Source organism: Leptonychotes weddellii, chromosome 6 (genome assembly GCF_054177405.1).
Source record: "Leptonychotes weddellii isolate Sample4059 chromosome 6, ASM5417740v2, whole genome shotgun sequence".
Classification (NCBI taxonomy): Eukaryota; Metazoa; Chordata; class Mammalia; order Carnivora; family Phocidae; genus Leptonychotes; species Leptonychotes weddellii.
Genome location: NC_138374.1, coordinates 39931738 through 39954146, shown reverse-complemented (window position 1 = coordinate 39954146; position 22409 = coordinate 39931738). Strand labels below are relative to the sequence as shown.

The following is a 22409-nucleotide window of genomic DNA, read 5'->3' as shown; positions in this document are numbered from 1 at the left end:
AAGCCCCAATTTTCCAGTGCCCTGCTCAGGGCCATCTCGGGAAGACACCTGGCCCCCTCCCCAGTGCTCCTCCGGGCTGCGGAGCTGGGGACCCCTCGGCGCCTGCGCTCCAGGCCTGGGCAGAGGGGGGCGTGGTAGGGAGAGGAGTTCGCCGCCACCCCTCCCGGCGCCGCCCGCGGCTGGGAGCCGGTCCCCTCACCTCCGCGCGCACTAATTGGTCTCATCTGGCGGCCGGCGGGAGCGCTCCAGAGGCGCGGATCCGTGCGGTGTCATCCGCTTAGCGCCCTCGCGCCACCCAGCGCCCCCGCCCCGCGCCCCTCCCGCCGCCGCCGCCGTCGGTCGTCTCTGCCCTCCGCGCGGCCCGGGGCATGGTCCGCGCTCCTGCGCCCGGCCCGGCTGCGGCGAGCGACCCTCTCCGCCCGCGGAGACATGAGGCGCGGCCCAGGGGCCGCCGTGGCCCTGGGGCTGCTGCGCCTCTGCCTGGGTGAGTGGCCGCGGGCCCCCGAGCGCCGGGTCGGGGCGAGGCGCGGGTGCCGGCACTGCCCGGGTGGGCGCCCGAGGGAGAGCTCTGGGCCGCTCACTTCCACGGTGGGACTCGGGCGGGGGGTGGGGGGGGACCGGACGGGGCGGGATGGGGTGATCCTTCCAGCTGCCGGGTTTGGCAGGTACCCTGGAGACCCCCGATTTGGCGCCAGGACCCCCGCTGCCCTCGGCTTCTTCAGAAGCAGGGTGGGAGGTTTGGCGGCTGCTCTGAAGGCTGCTGGGGCAGAGGAGGGTGTCCCAGCTCCCAGTGTGACCTTGGCCAGGGCACGGCCCCTCTCTGGGCACGGGGTTCCCAGTCTGTCCATTGGTGGGTTGAGATTGGCCACTGCCTGGGTTCTAAGTGCCCCAGATGGTGCGAGCCCCTGACAAGTCCCAGCCAAGCCTGAGCCGGAGGAGGTGGTGGTGGAGAGACCCTCTCTGCAGCTCCCAGCCCAGTCTGTCGGTGTGCTGGGGTTGGGGAGGGGATGGCCAGCCTGGTCAGACTAGGACCAGACGTGTGACCATGCAGGTGTGAAGCTGTCCCACCCTGTGTCTGTGCTTCTGCCTGTTCTCTTCCTAGCCCAGGCCAATTTCGCCCCGCACTTCTTTGACAACGGGGTGGGCAGCACCAACGGAAACATGGCCCTGTTCAGCCTCCCAGAGGACACCCCTGTAGGTGAGTAGCCCTGGCCCCAGCCCCCTATTGGTTTCCCGGAGGGTGGCCCACGTTCCCCTGGACACAAGGACTGAACCCGTGACTCCTCTGAGCCTATGGAGACACCCAGTGCCAGGCTGTGAGCCCTCCCAGGGCGCCCTGTTTGCGCTCTGGATTCCCCAGGGCAGTTGCAGGAAAGGAGGTCACGGCTATCATGGAGACCTAAGCCGGGCCAGTCCTGGAGACCCGGCTGCGGCCCCAGAGACAGGGCCACACCCAGACAGCAGGCAGCACTTGGCAGCGTGATAATAACCCCTAGGCTTGGCCACAGCACCACCCCTTACTCACTGTTGTGACCTTGAGCAAATATACTTACCTCCTGGAGCTTCGGAGCTGGGAGGCTTTAAACAGGCCTAAGAACATCCAGCTTGCTGGGATATGCATGAGAAAGGGTGAAGGGGAAAGAGGAGATTCTCCCTGCTTCCCTCTCTCTCTCCCTGTCTTGTTTGGGAACCCTGAGCAGAAGGATAGCAGTGTAAAAGATGCACCTACTCAGAAGTCCCTGAAGAACTAATCCAGACACGGGGGCACGATGCTGCACCATGGGTCACCCCTCTTGTCTTAATGCTGCCTCCCTTTTCTCCCATCCCCCATACCCAAGGAACCCCAGTCTTGGCTCCTGGGACAGGAATCAATACCAGACAGAGGCCCTGGAGTTAGGCACAGCAGACCTGAAGCTCCCCTGTAATCTGTATTATGGATTACAATCATACAGTGGCTGATACTAACATCTCACTGACAGTTATGAAGAGTAATGATAGAGGGTGGGAAGCAGCCCACAGGGCTGAGGCCTGCAGCCAATGCTCACTTCAGGGCGGGACTTTTAGCACTGGATTGAATACCCACCTTATAAACAGCTGAACAGGACCAACAGCTTGGTCCTGAACAGATGCCACTTTTAGGAAAGGTTGGGTCCCAGAGTCTAGTGTCCCCTTCTGTGTCTCCTTCCAGGTTCTCATGTATATACTCTAAATGGGACAGACCCCGAGGGAGACCCTGTCTCCTACCACATCAGCTTTGACCCCAGCGCTAGAAGTGTCTTCTCTGTTGACCCCAATTTCGGAAACATCACCTTGGTTGAAGAGCTGGACAGAGAGGTATGGAGAGGTGTGAGTAGTGCTGTCTTCCAGGTGTGCAGACAAACCTCTGAGGGCTGGAAGTTTCCCTAGAGGTCATCCCTGGAGAGGTCCTGTAAGCCACAGAACACTGACAGCAGATCAGGGCTAGAAAGAGTCTTTTTTTCTTTTTTTTTTTTTTTTAATGTAAGCTCTACATCCAACATGGGGCTCAAACTCATGACCCCAGGATAACGAGTCGCATGTTCTACTAACTGAACCAGCCTGGGAAAGAGTGGTTTAGAGAGTGGACCTGAGTTTGGTAAACCTCCACTCCTCCATCCCTCTGCACCTTTCTGAACCTATGGGTGCCAGGGCCTGAGCTACATTTCTCTTTTGAGACCCCACACCAGGCTGGTGGGCCTCGCGGACCACTTTACTGGACCTCCACCATGGGCTTACCTCCAGCTCTGGTCCGATGACCGACTCCACCCGCTGCAGGCCAGGGTAGAGAAAGGAAAAGTGGGTCTCAGAGGCTGCTGTAGGGACCCTGAGGTGAAAGTGTCATCGTGTATCCCTCCCCAGCACTCCTGGGGGCCTGCTGACCTCAATACCCTTCCTCACTGAGGTCCCACCATGGGCTAGGGAGTGCTTGAGATACTGCAGATCTGGACCGTGGAATACAGAGAGGTGTGGGAGAGATGAGGGGAAGGAAGAAAAAAAGGAAACCCCAGCTCCCTGGGACAGCCAGCACACTAGGTTAGCATCTGTCCTCATTCTAGCAGCGGAACATTCTCTCTCTGTGCCTTAATACTACTGGGGGTTTATGAGAACCTCTGATGAGCTGAGACCCTCTGATGGGCTGAGACAAGGTCTCAGGCACGGCCAGAGGCAGCTTTTGGTCACCCTGCCTTGCACCAGGGCTCCCTTGAAATGCCCAGGTCTGCTCTGGTGGGCTCCGTCGGGGCAGGGAGAGCCCCCCCCCCCCCACCAGCCTCAGGGTCCCCAGGTACATCAGACTCCCAGGCACTCACTCAATCCTTATGTTTTACAGAGGGAGGATGAGATCGAGGCCATCATCAGCATTTCAGACGGTGTGAATCTGGTAAGTGCGCCCCTGAGCCAGCCCCCTGGCAGTACTCGCTCCCTGGGCTTGCCCACAGTTCCTTCTCCCTCCTAGGGGCTCTCTGGCAAATCCAAGCCGAGGCCCAGCAAGATCTGCTCCAATGTGCCCCCAGGACAGGGCTGCACCAGGAGAGGCCAGTGGGGATGCTTTCCCATCTGCCTCCTCCGACCAGCTCCTCCCAGTCACCCAGACCTAGCTGCCCCTTCACCTCCTTCCCCACAGACACCACTTCCACCCGGCCCTCATCATTGCTTGCCAGGGTGATCTCAGAGGTTCCCCAGCTTCCAGGCTACCTGACCCCAATCCATCTCTGAAGTTCAGCCAGAGCCATCACCGTGAAACGTTAGACCTGGCCAGAGCCGGCTGTGAAAGCACTCACAGCAGGCCCCACTGCCCTCAGGATGCAGTCTAAGCCCTAGTCTGGCACTCAGGGCCTCCCCATTCGGCACTATCTGCCTCGCCCACCTTCTCTCCCATATTCACTCTCCCAACCATCTAGCCCCAAATCTGCTTATGTCCTCTGAACTCGCCATACATATCACTCCTCTTTGCCTTTGCATGTGCTGTTCCTTCTTCCTGGCATACCTTTCCACCTCTTTCCCTCTCTCCTGACAAACTCCTGCAGAGCTTAAATCTCACTCCTCTGTGAAGCCTCCCTGCTGTCCCAACCACTGGCTAGGCTAGATGCCTCTTCTCGGGGCCTCTGGAGACAGCCTCAACTCCTGTCCCCTTTGCCCCTTCTCAGGTGGCAGAAAAAGTCACGATCCTGGTGACGGATGCTAATGATGAGGCCCCCAGTTTCATCCAGGAGCCCTACGTTGTCCAGGTTCCTGAGGTAAGCAAGAGGCCCCTAGGTGGAGCCCATGCATTCCCACCCTGATGCACTCCCGACCCTCTGGGCTGCCCTGTGACCTGCCCCAGGAGACCGGCCCCAGCGTGAAGAGCACCTCCTCACTGCCCTCCGGAGAGCCCTCCCCTCCATGGCCTCCCCTCACCTCTGTTGCCATCCCCTCACACATCCATTTTTATCCACAGGAGTGTCCATTTACCATTTTCCGTTAAAACCATAATGTATGTTTATTGTGGAAATGTGAAATATATAGAAGAGTAGAAAAAAATGTGTTTCAAAAATCACCCTCAATCCCTCCAGCTTGAGACAACATTGTCAAATTTTGGTGCTGTTCTTTCACGTTATGTTGGGATTACTGGATTTATTTTGTTTTATTTACATAACTGTGATGATACTAAACATACACTTTCTGTATGCTGTTTTTCACTTAATTTACAACATAAGCATTTCCTCAGTAATTGTAAAATTTAGCTAACTGTCATTTTAATAGCTTCCATTTAGTGCATATTCCATCATTGACTGAACTAGTCCTTTACGTTTGGATATTTAAGATGCTTTACATTTTTGCTGTCATAAGAAACGTAAAATTCTGAACATTAACATAAAACCTCCATATAGCTAATTAGAATGATTTCCTTAAGATCTGGTCTAAGACGTGAAATGACGAGGCTGAGAGCATGAGCTGCCTGAGTAGCCCTTGCTGGCTCTCTCCCCTAGGATGTGGGAGGGGCTTTGTCTCCCCATCCCTCACCAACATTGGGGATTCTCGAATTTTTTAATGTTTGCTAATTCAGTAGGAGAAAGATACTCCATTTTGGCTCTGAATGGTATGTACGTGATCCCTGGTTATGTGGAATGTGTCTATTAACCATTTCTCCATTTCATATTTAAACCCTTTGTCTATTTGGAGTCTTAGTTTTGGAGGATGTCTGTTTGCTCCCTTCTTTCCCCTTTCCTTCTTCCCTGCACCCACTGTGACTTTGGCACATCTCCTCCACGGCTGCCTCTCCCCCAGTGGGGTGCTCCCTTGTTAATCATCACCTTTTCACCTCTTTTTAGCCCTTCACTCCCTGGCTCCACCTTTCTATGGCTCCCTTACCCCCAGTCCCCTGAGCATTGTGTCACTGTCCCAGGACTGACCCCCCCCCCACTATCGCTGTGACCTCTCAGGACATACCTGCTGGGAGCAGCATCATTAAGGTGCATGCGTTGGACAAGGACACAGGCTCTGGAGGGGCTGTCACCTACTTCTTGCAGGTAAGGTCCTTACCAGAGGCCTGGGCTAGAGGGGACACCTGGAGGGCCACCACCTCCATCACCAAGGCCCTGAGTCAGCCTCCACTATTCCCAAAGATTGTCAAAGACATCACTTCAGGTCCACCGGGCTGGGCTGGGCTGGTGGGGACATGAGAGGAGCGTGGGTGGAAGCCGTCTTCCCCTGACCGGCCCACCCTGGCTCCCTCTTGGTTCCCTGCCACCTTCTCCCTGGGTGTCCAGGACCCTCATCTCTCCCCACTGAAATCCCTTCCCCAGGAGAGGGCCGGGCGCATTGCACCCACAGGGTAGAAAAACTTGCCTGGGCCTAGAATTGTGGCGAGGAAAAGGACAGAGGGGGATCTGCCAGGAGGAACAGAGCAGTGACAGCCCCGCCCCACCCCTCTCCATCCCCCCAACCCCATCAAAGGCAGAGACCCCCTTCCCGCACCTCGTCCTCCTCCCTGGGCTCCTCAGGAACCAGCCACGCCTCTCACAGCTGCACCCCCGTGGCTGCTCCTCGGCCCTCAGAGGTTAGTCCCGGGCTCTCACAATTGTCAAGGCAGTACCACCCGGTGGCTGACAACAGGGGTCCTGGAGGAATCCCCGGGCTCCACCTGTACTGGAAAGATCCCGCCACCTCCTCAGGGGCCTTCAACCCCTCATCTAGCTCTCCCAGCTCTCCTTCCTCACGTGCCGAACGGGAACGGCCCAAGCCCATCCTCACGGGTTCTTGTGGGGATTAAATACACGTAAAACTCCACAACAACTCGTGACACACAGTAACCCCTTTTCCAGCTTGAGGATCACCTCCTGTCCTCACCCACCTTCCACCATCCCCCAAGCTGCCTGCGAATGGCCCGTAGTCCCCTACTTGCTGGGGTGGGAAGATCCTGAAGGCTGTCTCCACCACTGTGGCTTCTGAGCCCCCACTGCCTGTAGGTTAGAGCTCTCTGCTGCCAAGTCTACCTGCTAGAAAGTCCAGGCCAGAGCTGAGCTGGAAGCTGGGCAGCAAGAAGGCCGGGGCCCTGCCGGGAGCACGCTGAGGGACGGGAGGGGACCACAAGGCCAGAGTTCCTGTGACAAAGGACAGTGAAGACCCCCTGTCAGTAAGCAAAACGGCCATTCCTGGGCCGGCCTGGGTCCCCCTCCGAGGACCAGCCTGCCCCTCACTCTTACAGAATGTGCACACCACCAAATTCGCCCTGGACCGCCACAGTGGCGTGCTGCGCCTCCGGGCTGGGGCCACGCTGGACTACGAGAAGGCCCGGGTGCATTTTGTCACCGTGGTTGCCAAGGTAACAGAGAGGGAGGAAGGCGGAGCATCTGGTCTTTCTTCAGCCTTTGTCAAGGGAAGCTGCCCTGGGGTTGGAACAGAGTTCGGTTCTATAAGGGAGTGGGGGCGCTTTGGAGGGCTGAAGATATGATGGTGGTGGGGGTGGGGGTGCGGCTGATCAGAACCTCTGTTGATGTGGACCCTGCCCGGACATGGACGTAGTCTCCAGCGAGGCTGGAGTGCGTGGGCTGGAGAGGGCATATTCCCTCCTGGAAGAGGGTGTACGCCCCATGAGGACTGACAGGCCAGGTTCCCCTCCGGAGGACCAGGTGGCCATGACCTGGAGACCCATGCTCCCTCACATCCCCCACAGCCTGGCCTCCAGGCACCTCCCTGTCTCTGCCTGGGCTTGCTCACCTCACCTGTTCCTCTCTGTGATCCTCGGCTTCCTTATCTGCCCACCCATGAGGCTTAGCTGAGTTCCTCAGACTTCTAAAGTGCGTGGTGTGGGATCTGCAAGTCAGCAGGTGCTCAGCCAAGGTGGCTGCTCTGTCGCCTGAGGGCGGGAAAGCCCAGCTGTCCCTCGGGGACCAACATTTTCTTTTCCAGGAAAAGAAAGGCCCTCGCTGGTCACATATTGGCCACAGACCAGCCCCCTGGAGCCCGTAGCCCCTCCCCGATACGCCGCGAGGGCTGGGCCCAAGTCGTGCTCTTAGTAGGTTCCCAGGAGGTGTTTGAGGCTTGGCTCCTGGCAGGTGGGAGAATATTCTGACCCCTCCTCCTCTGGAGAGAGAATTCATTCTTCTTTTCCAAAGGAACACTTCTGAGTCCACGCATCCTCTCATTTAAATAACCCCTATGAGGCGGAAATGATCTCCAGGTGACACAGGGCCAAACAGAAATCAGATAGGGCAGCTGGTCTCGAGGCCAGGAAGTGGCAGAAGCCAGATTGAACGGGGGGGCCCCCCAGAGCCCGACCCCCCTTCACTCTCTGATTCTTCCCCAGGATGGCGGAGGGAAGCTGCGAGGGGCTGACGTGGTGTTCTCCACCACCACCACGGTCACGGTCAATGTGGAGGACGTGCAGGACATGGCCCCTGTCTTCGTGGGCACACCCTACTACGGCTATGTGTATGAGGACACCCTTCCGGTGGGTGGCTGGCCCCTAGCCCAGTGTCCCCTCCAGACACCATGGCCCCGGGATCCCCTGTGGCTTGGCCCTGGGTCACCCTCGTCACATGGCTGGCTCTGGGACTGGCTCAGGCTCAGCGCATGAGCTTGTCTTTTTGCCAGTGGGAGTGTAAGGGGGAAGAAGCAGGTGCTGGTGTGTGGAACACCTGCTGGGCGCCAAGACTGTGACAGGCATTTCTTCACTCATTCAGACTTACTCTCATCCAGCTGCCAGTGTTCAGCCCTCAAAAGGGCTGGGAAGAGAGGCTGGAAGGTGGTCCATTGCCTTGGTTTGGGTGGGGCTCTTTCTACACCTTGTGTGGACGAGGAGGGTGCGATTCCTTTATGCCTCCCCAGCTCCAAGCCCGTAGCCTGGGGTTGCTCAGACCAGTAGTTGTCCCGCAGGCCCAGTTCCAAGGATGGCCTCAGCTTCCTCCCCCTCAGTGCAGTCTTTGCCCCTGGTGTTGTGGTGACTATGCTTGTCTTCAGGCCTCTCAGGGAAGGTCCTATCCCCAGGCCTGGCATCTAAGGCCCGGCCTCCCCTCCACCCCCGAGTCCTTACCAGCCTCCCAGCACCCAGCCCATGTCCCCACTGTGTCCTTAGCCTCTGCCTGAGACCGGCCCATGGGCCAGACGCTCCATGCCCTTGTCAGGCCAGCCCAGGCACTGTTTTCCTTGACATCTTTGGTTGAGATGGGAGCTCCTCTTCTCTGCTCCCATGCTAGGCACACCCCTCCTCAGGGTACACCCATGTATTTACATGCCCCCTCACCTCGGGCAGACCGTGAGCTCCCTGGAGGCCGAGACCAGGCTGGAACCAGACTTCACGCAGCCACGGCTCAAGGACTCTGTGGAACTGAACTGCATTATCAATTTTCCTTTCCCTGGGTCTGATGATTCTAGACTTGATGAGATAACGAAAGCACTTACTGAGGACCGCTTACATGCTGGGCGCAAGCTACGATACCGCTTCTCCAGAAGCTGGTAGCTGCGAGGTAGAGATGAGCAGAGTGAGGGAGAAATGGCGGGCTCTTCTGGTGGGGGCTGAAGGCAGGGCCGGGGGAGGCCAGCTGTCCTGCCAGGAGCTAAGGGTGGAAAGCGTTGCTGAAGGAGAGCAGGCAGCACTTGGACAGACAGGAAGCAGCCGCGAGTGTGGGTAGGCCGAGGAGAAGCGCCGGAGTAGGGGGCTTAGGAGGGCGCGGCAGGCTGAGGTGGAGCAGGCTTGTTAGTTGTGCAATCCCTGCCCAAACCCTTCGAACAGCACCCCAGCTGGAGGCCCCAGGAGAGCGTCCTCATTCCTGGACTTTGCATTGGGCCCCTCTGTGCCCAGCCCCTCTCTCACCTGTCTCTGACTCCCTCCCTGTACCCCTGAAGGCAAAAGGTGGATGAGGCAGCAAGGGTGAGCCTTGAGAGCTGGATAGTAGAGGCCAGAGCTGAGTGTGGTGTGTGGGAAAGGAGGGGTGTGAGGCGGAGGCCCACTTGTGGGGGCCTGAATGTCCCTGGGCGGCCATGTGTGAACCGAAATGGTGGGGAGAAGCAGGGCTCAGGCTGTCTCTCCAGCTCTGGGAGCCAGTGGGTGCTCTGGTCTCCCTGTAGAGCAGGTGTGGGGCCACACAGAGGCTTGGCCGTTTTCTTGGGTGGCATGGCACCTCCCCTCTGATGGGGGCAAGTATCTGGGGAAGGGAGAGCCCCAGCATCACGCACTGGTCTCAGGCAGCTGCTTCTGTCCCCCCAAGGGCTCGGACGTACTGATGGTGGTTGCCGTGGACGGAGATCGAGGCAAACCCAACCAGATTCTCTACAGCCTCTTGAATGGTGAGTCTGGGGCGACTTTGGGGACAGGCCCATCACTGGGCTAAAGCTCCTCCTTGCTGGGTGACCAGAGTGACCTGCCCAGACCTCTCTGGGTCCCAGTTTCCTCATTTGTAAAGCCAGAAGTACAAGACGTGTTGTGGGGGGGGCGGGTGGTGTTGGGCCCCTCCAGGAGGTGACAAGTCTTCTTGGGCATGTGCTCTGGCTCCTGCTTGTCACTATGTCTAGCAACAGGGAGTAACTTTTTGAAGTTGCTGGGTTTTTTTCCCTCATTCTTTCTTTTAGGGGTGGGTAAGGGCAGAGGGAGAGGGAGAGAGAGAATCCTAAGCAGGCTCCACACCCAGCACAGAGCCCGACATGGGGCTCGATCCTGTGACCCTGAGATCATGACCTGAGCAGAAACCAGGAGTCGGACGCTTAACTGACTGAGCCACGTAGACACCCCTCTCATTCTTTTATATTTCTGGCCTAGAGCATATGGTTGAATTAAAAGAATTAAATGCAACGATGATACGGCATTTCGTACTATTGGCCCTATATACAGATGAGAGAACTGAGACTCAGAGAAGCTAAAGGGCCATCCCACATTCCCACTGGATTTGAACCTAAGTCTTCTGGCTCCCAGACTCTGTTCTTTGCACAACTGAGCAGCAACTGAGCAGTCACGGTGGCCCCGGGTGGGTTCTGTGGCCCCCAGTAGCCAGTCCCCACAGCGTGGGTGTCTGATCACAGTCATGCGCATGTCTGTGTGCTCTCACTCAGACCCCATCGCCTCTCCGGCCCTGTCCCTAGGATATGCCTTGTGCATTCTCTCTCTCCAGCAGCTCACGCATGCATGAATGTGGCACCATCACAAGCAGGCTCCTTTCCCCAGGTGCACAGACCCCCCTTGACTGCTCCTCGTTCCCACCCCTCCACCTCTGCAGCCTTCCCACAATTACCCAGCACCCACCATCCCCATCTCTTCTCTCCTCTCCCTCTTCTGCTCCTCCTCCTGCAGCCTCTGCCTCTTCCCTCCCTCCCTTTCTCTCCTCTCTCTCCCCCTCCTTATCTTCCTACCTGTGTGGCTGTTTGTCCCTCTCTCTTGGCCATCACACACACACGTGTGCACACACACATGCACACACAGGGCACATAAGAGAAGCCAGTTCTGTGAAACCTGAAAGCCAGACTCAGAAGTGAGTTTAAGTCCCGGCTGTACACGCACTGTGTAATCTTAGACAAATAACTTAGCCCCTCTGAAACTCAGTTTCCTCATTGGCAGGATCCAGATGATAGAATTACATTCTATAGACACTTCAGTGAGGGAATGCCTGAGGAGCACGAGGCTGCCTGCCTGGCCTGGCTCCCCTGCGCCTCCCATGGCCGTGTGTGCAACTGCAGGGTGCATCTTTCCCCCTTGCCAGGGAGTAACGGAGACTTCGAAATTAATGAGACTTCTGGAGTCATCTCTGTCATGCAGAGCCCTGCCCAGCTCAGGAGAGAGGTGTATGAGCTGCACGTACAGGTACCTCTAGCTTGGCCTTCCCTCCTACCCTCCGGCCCTGGGAGATTCCAAAGTTGATGAGACCCAGCCCACTCCCACCACCCACCTTCTACCCAGGGAGGGAGCTAGATGTTGCTCCAAAGAGCACCTACATCACATGGCCTGTGTGAATCCTGCAGCAGACGCACACAAAGCCCCTGGCAAGGGGAGACGTGAATTCACAAGGAGGTAGGACTGAAGCAGCAAGGTCTTGAACACGGGTAGGACCCAACAGGTGGTGATCGGTGGTGAAGGGCGTCACTAGTGGGGGTGAGGACGGACTGGAGGCAGTGTGGGCTAGGAAAGCCCCATGAGCCAAGGCTGGAGGGGAGAGCACATGATGTACTAGGGAAGCAGCAAGGAGTCATGGGGCTAGAGCAAAGGGTCCACAGGCAGCATGTAGACAGAGAAATGGTTGGATCCAGGCTGGGGCCAGAGGAGTGAAGGCCCTGAATATGAGATATAGTTTTTTTCCTGGAACAGGGCCAGTTTTGTGGACATGTGGTCTATGTAATTACACAGGCATCACCATTAGAAGGGTCCCATGCTGGGCGTAATGCTCTGCTCTTGCTGTCTTGAAATTCTTGATAATTTTTTAACAAGATTTTAAAACAATTTTTAACAAAAATTTTTGTTAAAAAATATTTTCATTTTTCACTGGGTCTGCAAATTATGTGGCTGGTCCTGTCCAAGAGCAGTAAAGAGCCATTGAAGGATTCTGAGCATGATTAGAGTCTTGTTAAAAAGCTCATTCTGTCTGCTTTAGACCTAGAGGGAGGGGGGAGGGGTTCTCAGATTTAAAGAGTTTGGCAAACAAAGATTTCCAGGACCCGGTCCTGGCGACAGGAAGTTAGTGTGTCTGGGAGAAACCCAGGACTCTGCACCTTCTGAGCTCCCAAGTGATTCTGTGCACCAGTCCCAGCCTAGGGTTTGAGAACACTGGTCCCAACTTGAGTTTGGAGAGAACTGGACAAGAAGCAGGGAGGCAGAGCCATTAGTCAAGGTGATAAATCGAGAAGGCCCTTGGGGATGAGGGGAGGTGGAACAGTAGAAACAGACAAATTGCAAAATATGAAGGAGGCCGACTCCACACACTGTGGCTGTGCGGGGTGAGGGAAGGGACAGGGATGGGGCGTCTGGGGCGGTACCATGACATCAGGAGCACAGGAGAGGAGGCAGGCTAGGTAGGACAGGCCCGGACAGTTTGGGTATACAGGTTTGGAGCCTGGGGAGACAGTGTCAGCATACAGGTGGCTGTGGAAGGGTGGGCTTGGGTAATGGGATCACCCCGAGGATGGCTGTGGGGACACAGGAACACTGGCTGAAGACATAGCTTGGGCACATGGAGGCTGAGTGAGGAGGGGGGGGTGGGAGCAGGTGAAGGAGACCCAGGAGAGATCAGAGAGGTAGAGAGGAGCTTGCACAGAGCAAAGTCACATTAGCAGAGGACACTCAGGAAGGCAAAGGAGGTGACAGTGCTGCATGCAGCATGGAAATTAGTGTGAAGTATCTCAGTTGGGGATGCGCTGAGAACTGAGTAGGAACTAGGAAAAATGGAGGTGTAGGCTTCTGAGAAGGGCTTCAGGAGAGCAGCTAGGCTGTGACGGAGTGGTGTCTGGGGAGTGGGAGTTTTAGAATAGGTAAGGCCAGAGCGTGCTTATGGAACAAGGGGAAGGAGGTCCTTGATGGTATCTGTCACAGGGAGTGGTTCACACAGAGCCTGTGGATTCTCGGCCCCGGCTTTGCAGCCCCCCTTCCCTGCAGCCTTCCCACGGCTAAATGGACACCGGACAGAATGTGGCAGAGCTGGAATTTGAGCCCATATCTGTCTGGCTGCAAAGAGGGGCCAGTGTGGGGAGATGGAGAGAGCACTGATTAAGGAATCAGACACACCCGAGTTCTTCCTGCTCCAGCTCTGCCACTCACTAGCTGTGTGACCCCAGGTGACTTCTTCACCCGTCTGTGCCTCATCTGTGAAATGGGTCAGTACTAGCACTGTATTGTTGCCTGTGGCTGTTGTAACATTCCCATAAACTTAGTGACTTAAGACAGCACACATTTATATCTCACAGTGGCCGTGGGCTAGGATTCCAGCCTCAGCTTAGCTGGGTCCTCAGATTCAAGGTCTCTCATGTAGCTGCCATCAAATTGTCGGCTGGGACTGGGTTCTCATCTGAAGACTCGACTGGGGAAGGATCAGCTTCCAGGCTCACATGATTATGGGCAGGATTTAGTTCCTAGTGTGCTGTTGGCTAGAGGTCACCATTAGCTCCTTGAGACATGAGCCTCTCCAACACAGCTACTCGTCTCATCAGAGCCAGCAAGGGGAAGAGTCTGCTAGAAAACAGAAGTTACAGTCTACGTGGTCTAATCACTAAGTATATCTCATCACCTTTGCCATGTGCTATCAGAAGTAAGTTGCTAGGGCAGGCCGCACTTAAAGAGAGGAAATTATACAAGAGGATGAATACCTGGAGGCAGGGATCTGTGGGGCCATCTTGGAGTCTCCAGCCACACAGCAATAGCCACCTGTCCCCACCCCAGGTGACTGAGGTCAGCTCTGCAGGGATCCCAGCTGCCCAGGCCATGGTCCCAGTCACCATCAGGATCGTGGACCTCAACAACCATCCGCCTACATTCTATGGAGAGAGTGGACCCCAGAACAGATTTGAGCTGTCCATGTATGAGCACCCACCTCAGGGAGAGATCCTGCGGGGCCTTAAGATCACCGTCAATGACTCAGACCAGGTGTGTGGTCCTGCCCTCCACCCTGTCTTCCAAGGGGCCTGAACTGAGAGCTCATCAGCCTTCACTGCTTATGTGCCAGGGGCCTGGCGGGTCACAAAATGAATGAAACAGGAGAGTGTAACCAAGAGAGAGAGATGGGGAGAGATGGGGTAGCTAACCAAAGACTCTCTGCTTAGCCTGACGACATTCACAATCAATTAAAAAGTAAAGCCAGCCAAACAAAAGCCCCTCTGTATTTGATCCTCCAGAGAGGTATTGTGACCACTTCCCATCACCTCCTCTGCCCAGCAGAGGGCTAGGCTGTAAGTGTTTATTACCTGGCTTAGTCTCCATAGCCTGCTAAATCTTTCTGATCCTCGATGGCCTGGCCGACAGAAAGAAAGACTAATACTCACCAGCCAGGGTTAAGGGCATAGGAAGTCTCCTCGCTTAGCATGACTATCTAATGAGTTTCTATTCTCATTCATCTTCCCCGTTGCCTCCCTCCAAACTCTGTCGCCCAGGGAGCCAATGCCAAATTCAACCTGCGGCTGGTGGGACCTGGGGGCATCTTCCGAGTGGTCCCACTGACAGTCATGAATGAAGCCCAAGTCACCATCATTGTGGAGAACTCAGCTGCCATTGACTTTGAAAAGTTCAAAGTGCTAACCTTTAAGGTAGGTGATGCTCTGCACCGCCCTGGATAGGGGGGGAGGGGGGGTCCTAGGAGCTCATAGCAGCTCCTGGATTCATTACTGAGGGGTCCCTGTCACCTCCTGCCCCTCCTGGCCCTCCTTTTTTCCTCTCAGTTCCTCTGCCCCTCCTGCTGACTGGGGAGCATGAGTGGGAGGTGGGAAGAGGGGAGGGTACAAGAGCCTGCTCTCACTGCTCACATAGCCTCACTGAGTCCCGGTCCTAAATTATGACTGTCCCAGGAAAGCAAAGCATTCAAGATGCCATGTTAATAGATTGAGACAGAAATACTATTTGATTATCAAGATAAACATATTTCTCACATGCATTTGACATCTGTCATCAATTCTGGTAAAAACTTTAGCAGAAGATGAAAAAAATACTCCTTTGTATCTGTGATTGTTTAAAATTATGAACATATGTAAATAATGACTATTATATATAAACAAATACTATATATTAATAAAAAGGAAAAACATACCTCATTGATATTATTTAAACGGTTATAATTATTTATAATTATACATACATACCACTACAGCGAACATCATGCTTAAAAGTGCAATTCTAAAAGCTTCCTATGAAGTCAGGAACAAATTGTGGATGCCTGCTATCACATTATTTAGCACTATTCCTGGAGTAACGTTATTCCTTGGATAAAGAAAGGAAATAAGAGGTATGAACATTAGAAAGGAAGAGACAAAATTATCATTATTTGTAGATGGTGTTATTGTTTGCTTAGACAAATCTAAGAAATGTTGGAAAAACAAACACAGCAAAGTTGCTAACATGATTGATTACAAACTTAATACACAAAATTTGAGAGTGTTCTTACATATGAAAAATAGCAAAGAGAATAATGGAATAAAAGATCCTCTTTTATAATAACAACTAAAAGATAACATTCCTAGGAATGAGGATAATAAGAAATATGCAGCATCTAAATAACAAAAAGCACAAGAATTTAACAAAGAGATAAAAAGAAAGCAAGAAATGCAAAGGCACATCTTGTTTAAAAAATGCAAATTCTTATCAAGTGAATAAAGAATCCAATATCATTTCAACTAAGTCTTACCTGGAATTTCCTTTGGTGAGGTGGAGGGAATTTAACGTAATTACACTGGTTTTTGTATCTGGAGAAATAAACCTGTAAGAATAGTCAGGAAAACAGAAAGAAAGAATATGAGGCAGGAACTTCCCTAACAAGTATTAAATTATATTATATAACAAAATAACTTTTGAAATTGAAACTAAAAAGGAATATGCAAATCAATGGGACAAAAGAAATTGGCCCAAATACAACTCTAAGAACTGCAAGAAAGCAGGCCTTTCAAGACAGTGGGCCTTAGAGGTGCCCCCTGCAGGTGGTGGAAGGCATCGCAGGCTGGAGACTGAGAGTAAGGCGGAGCAAGGCAGGCTGGTGCTGGACCCTGCTGAGACAGAAGTGGGAAGGCTTTCTGCTTGGTGACCCCCACCCAGACAAGTCCTTATTTTCTTTCCTTCCCCAGCTACTGGCCATTGAAGTGAACACTCCAGAGAAGTTCAGCTCCACAGCAGATGTTGTGATCCAGCTCCTGGACACCAACGACAATGTCCCCAAGTTTACCTCCCACTACTACATTGCCAGGATCCCTGAGAATGCGCCAGGGGGCTCCAACGTGGTGGCTGTCACAGTGTGTTGGGAACTAGCATGGGGACTGGGTCTGGGGTTAGGAGCCCCCACTGAAGGGGGTCTGATGAAATCAGACAAACCTGGGTTCCAATTTGAATCGCAAAGCCCAAACTCATTAACTGTGTCCTTAGACAAGCTACCTAACCTCTCTGAGGCTCAGTTTCTTCTTCTGTACAATGGGGTAACAATACCTCTCAGGACTCTAAGGAGGACATAGGCATAAACCCTAAAGTCAGGGCACAGGACCCATCTTTTCCTTCCTCATTTACAAAGGAGGGATACATGCCTTCCAGATCTAAACCTTTTGGTTCCTCCAACAGTTGAGACCTCCTGGATAGAAAACTAGGGCTCTAGAGCAGTCCTTTAGATAAGTTTCTCCCCAGTTGGGTAACCCCAAAGCCCCTTATATTGCCATGGAAAGCAGCCCTCAGGCACATGAGCTGCCAACATGCCCCGACAAAGGGCAGGGACCTCTAGGACCTTTCTCTCTTCCAGGCTGTAGATCCAGACACAGGTCCGTGGGGCGAAGTCAAATACTCCATCTATGGGTCCGGGGCAGACCCGTAAGTAGATCCAGAATCCTGGACAGGGCCTCGGACAAGGGATTTGGGAGGCAGGGGGCAGAGGGAATCTGGGCGGAAGGCAGGAGGGACCTGGAAAGGATAGAACCTTGGTTGGAAAAATGAGCACAAGCCCAAGGAGGGAAAGGGAAGCAGAGAGCCCGAGGCAAAGGTTCTGGGATCTGAGAGAAGAAGGGTCACCGTCATGGCCTGGAGCTAGGGAAGGGCAGGCCCTGGGTGGAGAGGGTGAGTCTGAGTCCAGCTAAGTTCAGGGTTAATACGTGGATGAGTAGATGGGTGGGCCTGCCTCCCGCAGTCAGACTGCAGGGCCGGAGAGAGGGTCAGGTGGGCTACTTTGGAGAAGCTGCATAACGCTTTGGAGGTAGGTCACTCCTGCAGGGGTGTGTGTGTGTGTGTGTGTGTGCATGCACACTCGTACCTCCATGCACACTCCTGTGCTTGTGCACTCCCAAGCCTGAGCTCCCTATGCCTGGCAGCTTCCTGATCCACCCATCCACCGGGATCATCTACACTCAGCCCTGGGCCAGCCTGGACGCTGAGGCCACGGCCAGGTACAACTTCTACGTGAAGGCAGAGGACATGGAGGGCAAATACAGCCTGGCTGAGGTGTTCGTCACTCTCCTGGATGTCAATGACCACTACCCTCAGTTTGGAAAGAGTATCCAGGAGAAGACAATGGTGCTGGGGACCCCAGTGAAAATTGAGGTGAGCTTTGAAAGCAATGAAGCTTCAGGGGCGCCTGGGTGGCTCAGTTGGTTGGGCAACTGCCTTCCGCTCAGGTCATGATCCTGGAGTCCCGGGATCGAGTCCCACATCGGGCTCCCTGCTCGGCAGGGAGCCTCCTTCTGCCTCTGACCCTCCCCCCTCTCATGTGCTCTCTCTCTCTCATTCTCTCTGTCTCAAATAAATAAATAAAATCTTTAAAAAAAAAAAAAAGAAAGCAATGAAGCTTCCCTGAAAGCCTTGTTCTAGCTGCTGCAAGAGGCACTGTGGCGTAAGAATTTATTTCAAAATAAAATTTATTGGCTTCTCACAATGAGCAGGGGTTTTTAAGGTACGTTATATAGCCCCATCCTCACCTCAACCCAGAAATAACCTCTAAGAGAGAAGATATTATTGCCACTTCACAAAAGAAACGAGGCTCGGGTAGTTTAAGTGGTTTGTCTTTGTTCACACAGCCGGTTGGCCGGCTTTCAAAGCAGTGCTATGAGACCCTGTCTTCCCAACGTGGAAGAAGCATGAACCCTGAAACCCAACAGACTGGACTTTGAATCCCAGCTCCCCTCCTTCTCTGTATCCATCCTTAGGCAAGTCACTTAGCTTTTGTTTTTTTTAGCAATACCTACTGCCCAGACTTGTTCTGAGGATGGAATGGTATAACACACGTAGGGGGCTGGCACAGACCCTGGCTCATTCAATACTTCTCCCAACCCCGGTTCACTCCAAGTAGGGCTAGGACCATTTTCCCATCAACCCAGCAAGCCACATAGGACTTATTGGTTTAGCCAGGGTATACAAGTGTCATCCTCAAAGCCCAGCTCTGTCTGACCCTCCCCACACACAGGCCACAGACCAGGACGCAGAGGAGCCCAACAACCTGGTGGACTATTCCATCACCCACGCAGAGCCTGCCAACGTGTTTGACATCGATGCGCACACGGGGGAGATCCGGCTCAAGAACTCCATCCGCTCCCTCGATGCCCTGTACAACATTACACCTAGTGGGGACTTCACGTGGTCCCTAGAGGTGCAGGCCAAGGACCGTGGCTCCCCATCCTTCAGCACCACGGCCTTACTCAAGATTGACATCACAGACACTGAGGTGGGTACCAAGTCTGTGTTGGGAAGAGGGTCGGAGGGTCAGCTCAGGCCTTGCTGCAGTGTGATCAGAGGAAGAAAGACGATCTCCAGTCTCCCTCCAAAAGACACTCAATGCTAGCAAAGCCTGCCTTTGCCATCAGACACACAGGCTTTAGAATCAAGCAGAAATCCTTGTTTCAATACCTTTTGACACTTCCTTTCCTATAAATTGGGAATAGTGAAGGTTCCTTCACATGGGTGTTAAAAGGCAGAAGTAAAATCATGATGTGTAGTTCTCAGCTCAGTGTCTGGCAGAAAATCATGACTTAGGGGGTTTCTGATACATTTGGGCAGACGAGGCCTTCCCTAACCAAAGGTAAGCAATACCCTAATCTCCCAAGAAAAGAGTCCAGCTAATGCAGGAGTTCTTAATCTGAAAGAGGTTACTTGCATTATCCTCTCTCAGTGTGCATTTTTCTGGAGAGCTGCGTGCATCACGTTTTCTCTGTGTGCGTTTTTTCTGGACTGAAGCCCATAGTGCTAGTCGGATTCTCCAGGGATGCCTGACCCCAGAAAGATGGTTTTTAAACCATCAGGCTTCAGGGAGCTCCTCCAAGGACTGGGCAGGAGCTGCAGAATGCAAAGGGGTGGCTCTCTCTTCCAGATGCTGTCCCGAAGCCCCATGGCCGCCTTCCTGATGCAGACCAAAGACAACCCCATGAAGGCTGTGGGTGTTCTGGCTGGCATCATGGCCATCATTGTGGCCATAACCGTCCTCATCTCCACCGCCACCTTCTGGCGTAATAAGAAGTCCAACAAGGTCCTGCCTGTGCGGCGAGTACTCCGCAAGCGGCCCAACCCTGCGCCCCATGCCGTCCGCATCGAATGGCTCAAGTTCAGAAGGACCAAGGCTGCCGCCAAGTTTGTGCTCAGAGAGGATCCTTCCAATGAGAACTGCAACAACAACAGCCTAGGAAGTACACTGCCCCCCAAAGCCCCAGCTCCCCCTCCACCACCCACAATGGCACCCAAGATGGGCATGGCCCCCTGGACTGTGCCTACAGTCTCTGGCTCACTCACCCCTAAGCAACCCCAACAGTCACCAAAACCCAAGGTAGGAAGCCCCATCCAATCAGCTCTGGTCTCTGAGCTCAGACAGAAGTTTGAGAAGAAGGGTGTAGGTAATAAGGCTTACTTTTAGCATGTGTCCTGTGGACCCTCATTTCCCCAGCCCAACTTTCCTACTACTTGGACCATGCTCCCCACCACCTGCTCCTTAGGGTCACCTCTGTTTTGTACCATGATGTAAGCCCCATATCCACGGCTCTGGACATGCCTTGGATGAGGGATTTCTCTGTTTATGGGCTGCAACTGCAAATACTTCCTCATCACCCAGATTATTGGCACAGTTATGTGCCCCCCCATTCCCCAGAGGCTGGGAATCAACAAAGAGCCAGCTCTGGGTGTCTTCTACTCACGAACCTCAGACCTCGCCGAGTCCCTCAGGTCCTCCTGCGGCCTCAGCATCCTCAGTGGAGGATCAGGGCCCTGGCTGCATGTGGCAAGGCCAACCAGAACCTGGATCCTGAAGCCTCCCACTAAGAGCAGGAACAGGAAAAGGAAGTTCAGCCCTGGCTAAGGTTGTGGTCAGTGACCCTTGCAGGCTATAGGAGAACAAATGCATCAGGACCGGGCAGTGATGCCCTGAAAACTCACGCCAACTGTGGGGCTGTTCCTCAAAGCCATTGGAAAGATGGAGAATGGTGTCTGGGCAGAGACCATGGGTCCCTGCTATATCCGCACGGGACCAGGGGCACAGAGGTATGAAATGGCCCCAGCCAGGGCTGTCCCAGGCGGGCCCAAAAATGTCCAAGCTGGAGCCATGCAGGAGTCCTAGAGACATCCTGAAGAGCCACAAGCCCCACCCTAAGGTGCTGCCCTTCCAGGAGTCCTTGAAGAGACAGTGCAGGGCTGAATTTTGGAGAGATCTGTTTTTATCCTGCTCACATGGTATAACCTTGGGAAAGCCGTTTAAATTCCCTGATCACTCACTTCCTCATCTGTAAAATGAAGTAAGTCAGTCTTCACTGCCTCACTCACAGGTCCAAGGTGGAGACTGAAATAAATATGTGGTAACAAGGGCTTTAGCCAAGTGCAAAGCAGCACAAACGCAGAGTATTTTTCTGCAGGTCAATCCTCTGGGGTGCAACTCTTCCAGAAAGTATTAGGAGCCTCTCAGGCTATTCTGCCAAGCACCCCCAGGAGGGCCTGTGCTGCGTCTGAGTGCCACCCCTGATCCGTGGCAGTCAGGGCTGGACGATGTCACTGCCCTTGACTGAGGCTCCTCCCGTCCTGTTCTCCCCCACCACATGCCCCACGCAGCCCTGGCCAGCCACCGTCAGAGAGGACCAAAGCCGGGCAGCACATCCAGCCCAAGCCTCCGTTTTGCCAGGGTGACAGATGGGTTTCCAAAGGAGGAGTGATTGGTAGAGGCCACACAGCAGGTTGGTAGCAGAGACCTGGTCTGAGGGCTCCTGGCTTCTCGACGTTTGCCCCTGACCAACCACACCTCGTCAGCTTGTGACAACCTGCCCCAGGAAAAAGACACACAGGCCTCTATGTTTAATGCAAAGAAGTTCTGCCCGACTTTCAGGAAAACTGCTTTATAAGGAATCTAGATGTGTGCAGGGAGAGGGTTCTTTGCATCTTGCTCCCCTCACTAATAATCGCTCTAGAATATCATCAGTGATTTTATTTAAATCGATTAGATGCACATGCAGTTTTCTTGATTTCTGAGTCTGTGTTTTGAGGTGTTACTCAGATGTGCCGGTGTGTAAGCTCCTTGCTGGGGTTTCTGCAGTCCCCACCCCAGAGTGTATTAAGAGATGAAATCTAACAAGCTGGGAGCCCAGCCTGATCAAAGAGGCATTTTGCAGCGTATATTTCAGGAGAGGACTGTGATGGACCATGTTTGCCCTGCATGGGGAATACGGCATCCTTCCAGTTTGCATGTGATCAACCTCTTTTGTAAATGGTCAATAAAATCTGTTAAGCAAGGGCCAAGCTGACCTCCTGCCCCCTGCTTCCATGTGCATTAGCTGACTCATAGGGACCAGTCTCCCTGACAGCCATGCTCGGCCTGCCTCCTGGCTCCTTCGGTGGGTGGATTCATCCCCTAACCCCTAGATCTGACTCCGTGGGAGGCTGCAAAATTTTGTGCAAATGGCCACGCGTATACCTCTAATGGTAATATTTGTGGGGCTTGTCTATCCGATCCTGACTCACCAGGGGCCTGGACTGGGCTTTTCTCCTGAGCAGGACAAGCCCCAGCCGGGTTGCTTGGGAAGGAATGGACTCTGGAGCTAGAACCAATTATCCCCCAGCCCAACCCAGCAGAGGCAGGGATTGGGAGACCTGGCATGGACACGAAAGCCTGGGCAGAAGTGCAGTCTCTGGGACGGTGGTCATGAGAGCCTCTGGGCTAGAAGCTCAGGGCAGCATCCAGGCCCTGGGTGGGGCGTGGGCTCTGGGACAAATCCAGAACTTGAACCAAGGTAGAGGCAGTCTTGGAAAACAGGGCCTTTGGGGCAACCTCCTGCACTGGGAAGTATGGGGAAAGTACCTAGCTGCT

General features: G+C 54.0%; 1 protein-coding gene across 1 annotated transcript; it reads left to right on the top strand.

Moving 5' to 3' along the window:
* Positions 1-401: 401 nt before the first annotated feature.
* CDHR1 (cadherin related family member 1) lies at positions 402-21846 on the top strand. The gene is made up of 17 exons (XM_081823984.1): positions 402-484; positions 1103-1198; positions 2189-2334; positions 3347-3397; positions 4164-4253; positions 5439-5525; positions 6704-6820; positions 7805-7948; positions 9705-9783; positions 11187-11287; positions 13850-14053; positions 14557-14709; positions 16234-16398; positions 16893-16960; positions 17455-17683; positions 18543-18800; positions 19443-21846. The coding sequence occupies exons 1-17, from the start codon at positions 430-432 to the stop codon at positions 19977-19979; spliced, it is 2580 nt and encodes an 859-aa protein (XP_081680110.1). The 5' UTR covers positions 402-429; the 3' UTR covers positions 19980-21846.
* Positions 21847-22409: the final 563 nt, after the last annotated feature.

What these genes read in the sequence shown, in the direction of transcription:
- CDHR1 (XM_081823984.1), top strand. Translation starts at nt 430, where the DNA reads ATGAGGCGCGGCCCAGGGGCCGCCGTGGCCCTGGGGCTGCTGCGCCTC. An exon ending in CCCAGAGGACACCCCTGTAG is followed by an intron (nt 1,199 to 2,188) that starts GTGAGTAGCCCT and finishes GTCTCCTTCCAG; the next exon opens with GTTCTCATGTATATACTCTA. An exon ending in TTGACATCACAGACACTGAG is followed by an intron (nt 18,801 to 19,442) that starts GTGGGTACCAAG and finishes TCTCTCTTCCAG; the next exon opens with ATGCTGTCCCGAAGCCCCAT.